Raw genomic sequence first — 5,443 nt, 5'->3', positions numbered from 1 at the left:
TCCGATTTCGGGAGGTGGGGGGTGGGGAGGCGTGGTCATGGGTGGGGCTGAGGCGTGGTTGGGGCGGGGGGCGTGGTTAAGAGGGTAGGAGTAAATTCACCAACTTGAGTATTTAATATATATTTCGTATATATGTATATATATATGTATCAAATACTTGACTTTGAATAAAATAAATATATTCTACATGTATTCTACATTTAATTGCAGTCAAGGAACATATGCATTAGGGAGTCTGTTCTGAAGCCCACAGTAAAGAGACGTAACTTCATCATGTCGCCTGGTAATTGACTCCAACCCAATATATTACACCGTCGGCGAGCAAAATGAAGAAATACGCTTGCAAGTTCCAAAACGTATGGAAACAAGAATTTCAGTTTATCCAGGAGAGTTCGAAGGGGAATTGGTATGTTGCCTGTAAATTTTGTAGAACAGACTTCTCCATTGAACACGGTGAACGGATATACTCAGCCATGAACGGTCAGCGAAGCACGAAATGTCCGCAGTGCAGCATCGTTCACAACCCAGTACTATGGCCCACCTCGCAAAATGAAGACCCGCTGGTGTAGTGTATCTTATGCTGAGACAAAGATGGCTATGTTGATAGCTGGAAGCAACAACCTGTTCTCATTTGCGGATGTCTACAACAAATCTGTGAAGGTTATGTTCCCGGATTCGGAGATCGCTCGCCAATACGCAAATGGCAGAACAAAGGTTATTCAAATAGTGAAAGGTAAGTGTTTTTTTTTTTAGTAACCAGCAAGCACAGTACAGTTAGTAGAACAACTGTGTTTTTATTACTGTGTATTTGATAGGTGCCGTCGGAAATTCAACTATTTCTTTTATGCATATATACAATAGAATAAATATATATAGCTAGAATTTTATTACCCTCTTAACCACGAACCCGCCCCAACCACGCCTCCGCCCCCCCCCCCCCCCCCGCCTCCCCCCCCCGCTGAATATTTTGAGTCTCCCGGAAAATCCTGGAGGGTTGGCAAGTATGGCCGATCCTGATTTTGGTTTGATATCAGAAAAAGAAGAATGGCATATGTAAACTGTCCAATACAATCTCTTTTACTAAAGTCATTTACAAAAGGTAAACATGCTAGGCTAAAGGCTCCTAGGAGCTAGCAGCCACACAACAGCTAAGCACACAGTAGCACGTGGGCTAGACATAGGTAATAATCATTGAGTTATGAAAGGTGACATTTGTCAATATAAACAAATACTTATAGTTCAATCAATCAATCAATGTTTATTTATATAGCCCTAAATCACAAATGTCTCAAAGGACTGTACAAACCACTACGATTACGACATCCTCGTTACACATTACTTACACATACAAAGTATCTAAGGCAGTATTAGAAAGTGTCTAGTAACAAATATGTCCACTTTATCAACTTACTGCAGCATGAGCTAAATTTTATGAATTATTGTGACCACTAGGTGTCACCAAAACAACAATGACCACTCCACTTCAACTTAAAGACAGCATAAGTCGATTCCAGAGGTTAATAATAAATAAATTAGTGTTTTTAAAAACTACCATTGTTCTATTTGACTTATTCCACTTGATCAAATCTTTTTTAACATTCCACTCTACTAAATAACACGTGTGATTGCTTCTGATATCGTAGTAGATCGATATCCATATTAGCCAATACAAAAGGCTCCAGTATCATAATGCTACCAGGTCAACTGAAGTTGCGGTTTTTAGGATTCTGTAGGACTTTCCAAAATGATACCTGATACCTTCTGACCTCGTCTTATCTATACATCCATTACCTCAGGTTGGATGACAGCCAGCACGTCCTGCCAATCCAGTTCCAAGGAAGAGCTCCAGGTGGGCATCATGGGGGGCCAGAAGAGGGCTGCTAGCTCCAAGTGTAGTTTCACAACTGAGGGAAGAAACATTAACATGTCAATTCCTGGTGATGTGGAAGAAGTTGTGTTACTAATAGAGAATGATAATTAAATGAGTTGGTGTAAGAGTCACATGCCATCATTTTAATAAGTAGGCAAACCAACAAAATTAATTGCTATTAGAGAATGAGACTTAAATGATGAGTTGGTTTAAGAGTCAGATGCCATAATTCCAACAAGAAGGCCAACCTACAAAATGTGTTGCTATTAGATAGTGTTAAACTAGTTGGTGTAAGAGTCACATGCCATCATTTTAATAAGACGGCAAACCTACAAAACGTGTTACTAGTAGAGAATGAGACTTAAATGAGGTTGTGTAAGAGTCACATGTCATCATTTCAATAACAAGGCAAACCTACAAAATGAGCCACAAAACAGCGGCATGTTGAAATATATATATATATATATATGGATACGTACATATATATATGTATATATATATAAACATATATATATATAAATATATATATATATATATATATATATATATATATATATATATATATATATTTATATATATATATATATGTTTATATATATATACATATATATATGTATATAAAATCAAGGTTTCTGGAGTTCATCCTTTATACAGTTCTCAATACTGGGGTGGAACGGAATATACGTTAGGTCAGAAAAAACATATAGCCTTTGTGTTTACTCTGACCTAAGGTGTATATATACATACATATATAATTGGCTTAATACCAAGTATCAAACTGAATCCTTGTCCCGATTTTACAGAACACGATGAAGAAATATTTCCAAACCTTATTAAAGGTTGCACCAGAAATACATCTTTGACCCAGACATCTTTAGAACAACTGTGAAGATAAACTCAACTGTCTGCAGCTAACACATGAACCTAGACATACCTGGCAGCTGAAACCATACGCACTGTATCACTCTGATAATGTATCACTCTGATACTGTACGACTCTGATACTGTATCAGTCTAATACTGTACGACTCGAATACTTTACGGCTCTGATACTGTACGACTACGATACTGTTATAAATCTGATACTGTGCGACACTGATACCAGTGTAATAGTACCAACGATCGATAAAAGTGTAATCCTACCATCGATCAATACCAGTGTTATAGTTAGTACCAACGATCGATACCAGTGTAAATAGTACCAACAATCGATACCAGTGTAATAGTACCAACAATCGATATCAGTGTAACTCGTACCATCAATAGATACTGGATCCTTGGTACTATTACACTGATATTAATCGTTGGTACTCGACATAAAAGGACTCACAGGTCCAGGACTTGGGAACATCTGGGACAACAACCTCTCATGTGAAGACCATTTCACCAAAACCACCTACCTGTACTTCAGGATTGCCTCATCCTCCGCTGTCCCACACATGGAACTTTCATGGATCACCTCCAGATTGGACTGCTGCAATAGAATCTATCCAAGTGATCCACAACATCAGTTCTGTGTTCCAACAAGTCAACTGTCTACTCATCCCTTAGTTTATCCAGTTTAAGGCCACCCCTACCCCTCCCACGTGCAGGTCTGGCCATCCCAGAAACCTCTGTCCCACTTGTCAGAACCCAACACCTCAGCAGGGTCTTCATTGCCAGTCTGGAATGCTGGCTCCCTACCAAACACAGCATGACAACTGGCATCTCATCAGACTGGAGAACTGGGTTGCTCCTGGTCTGAGATTCTTCCGGGTGGGCAAGATCTACAGACAGTTCCTTGGACTTGATGCTTGCTCCTCCACCTGGTGGACCTTAGATAAGTGTGTACGTTTCCAAGTCACCTCCAACCAACTGGACTCCAACGAATCTCATGATGAACAAATCACTTTTGTACCCTTAATTTCAGACGATTCCTATACTTTGAACTCTGCGGCTTATAGAACGGTGCTGCTATTGTATGGATTTGTCTTCGCTGGTGGCCATAATGCAAATAGTTTAAAAAAAAAACATGCAAATCCACTTAAATGTTGTTATTGTTTGTGCTGTGGTGCCTTCTTTTGGACAAGTTTACTCGTGCTGCAGTGTCCTTTTTTGAAAAGGAAGTACAAGTGCCGCCCATAACGTTGTACTCGTATGGATTCTTCAATCATCACTCCAAGCAATGTGTGTAAGTTTTACAATATAACTAACACAAGTCTTACTTACTAAAGCGTCCTGTGTGTGATGTCTTTAGGAGTGTTTTTATGCATATTTGTACGTGCTATTGTAATGTAATCAAGCTAGTGCCGTTAGCATTCACTAATATGTTAACATGTTTATTCGTGTCTACGTTCCCACCAGAAAAACTTAATTTTATTTTTTGAAATTGCTATTGTTCCTTAAATCATTGTAAAATTACAGACTTTCAAGTAGACTAAGCTTTCAACCAGAAGTCGAAGTGCTGTTCTGTGTTCTATCCGTCATAAGTTCAGTCTTCTATCTGTCCATTGCATTTCTACTCGTACAGATTCTTCATGCATGACTCTAAGCAACGTTTGTATGTTTTAAAATATAATTATAACTATTCTTACTTACTAAAGCGTCCCATGTGTGATGTCTGTACTAGTGTTTTCATGCATAATTGTACTTTCTATCGTAATGTAATCAAACTAGTGTCGTTAGCATGAGCTAACATGCTAAGACGTTTACGAGTGTCTGCGTTAGTACTGTAAATTCTGGAGTATAAGACGCTATTTTTTTTTTTACACTTTGAAACCAGCGGCTTTTAAAAATGATGCGGCTGATTTATGGATTTTTATCTATTATCATAAAAATAGGTAAAAAAACAACAAAAACAAATATATACCTAAAAAGTGTTTTATTGTTTGTGCCATTGCGCCATCTTATGGACCTGTTCGCTCACTGCAAGTAGTGATTTGGGTTGATCTTTCAGTCATCCATAGCGTTTCTACTCGGATGGATTCTTCATTCATCACTCCAAGCAAGGTTTGTAAGTTTTTACAATATAACTAAAACAATTCTTACTTACTAAAGCATCCTGTGTGTGATGTCTGTAGGAGAGTTTTCATGCATATTTGAACGTTTTATGGTTGCTAGAATGCACTAATTTGCTAACACGTTCACTCGTGTCTGTGTTAGTATTATTAACTTACAACGGCATTCTTTTTGTATTGTGGTCAGTTTCACAAATTCGTCAGTAAATTCACTACGTCAGCGTGGAGTTATTGAGTCTGTTTAGCTGATTGGAGAGCTAGCTTGCGCAGTTTGTGGGTCCATGACGAAGACTTTTGTTTTGTTGGATCATCCGTTTTACTGCTGTGTTACAGACACCGTTTGGAAACAATTAAGGTAAATGGTAAATGGGTTGTACTTGTATAGCGCTTTTCTACCTTCAAGGTACTCAAAGCGCTTTGACACTACTTCCACATTCACCCATTCACACACACATTCACACACTGATGGAGGGAGCTGCCATGCAAGGCGCTCACCAGCACCCATCATGAGCAAGGGTGGAGTGTCTTGCTCAGGACACAACGGACGTGACGAGGTTGGTACTAGGTGGGGATTGAA

General features: G+C 38.8%; 1 protein-coding gene across 2 annotated transcripts in view; it reads right to left on the bottom strand.

The window, feature by feature from the left end:
• The window catches only part of LOC133556222 (endoplasmic reticulum membrane sensor NFE2L1-like), a 25,538-nt gene extending 21,690 nt beyond the window's left edge, over positions 1-3,848 (bottom strand). Inside the window, exons 1-2 of one of the 2 annotated variants that reach the window (XM_061905940.1) lie at positions 3,271-3,848; positions 1,792-1,904 (exon numbers count right to left, since the gene is read on the bottom strand). In XM_061905940.1, the coding sequence (XP_061761924.1) occupies positions 1,792-1,860 (69 nt within the window). In that variant the 5' untranslated portion in view covers positions 1,861-1,904; positions 3,271-3,848. The remainder of the gene's footprint in view (positions 1-1,791; positions 1,905-3,270) is intronic. The other variant, XM_061905941.1, reaches the window with a different exon arrangement.
• Between the last annotated feature and the right edge of the window lie 1,595 nt (positions 3,849-5,443).

The sequence above is a fragment of the Nerophis ophidion genome, linkage group LG07 (assembly GCF_033978795.1).
Source record: "Nerophis ophidion isolate RoL-2023_Sa linkage group LG07, RoL_Noph_v1.0, whole genome shotgun sequence".
Taxonomy (NCBI): Eukaryota; Metazoa; Chordata; class Actinopteri; order Syngnathiformes; family Syngnathidae; genus Nerophis; species Nerophis ophidion.
The sequence above is the reverse complement of the archived record's forward strand: the minus strand, read 5'-3'. Positions and strand labels throughout refer to the sequence as shown.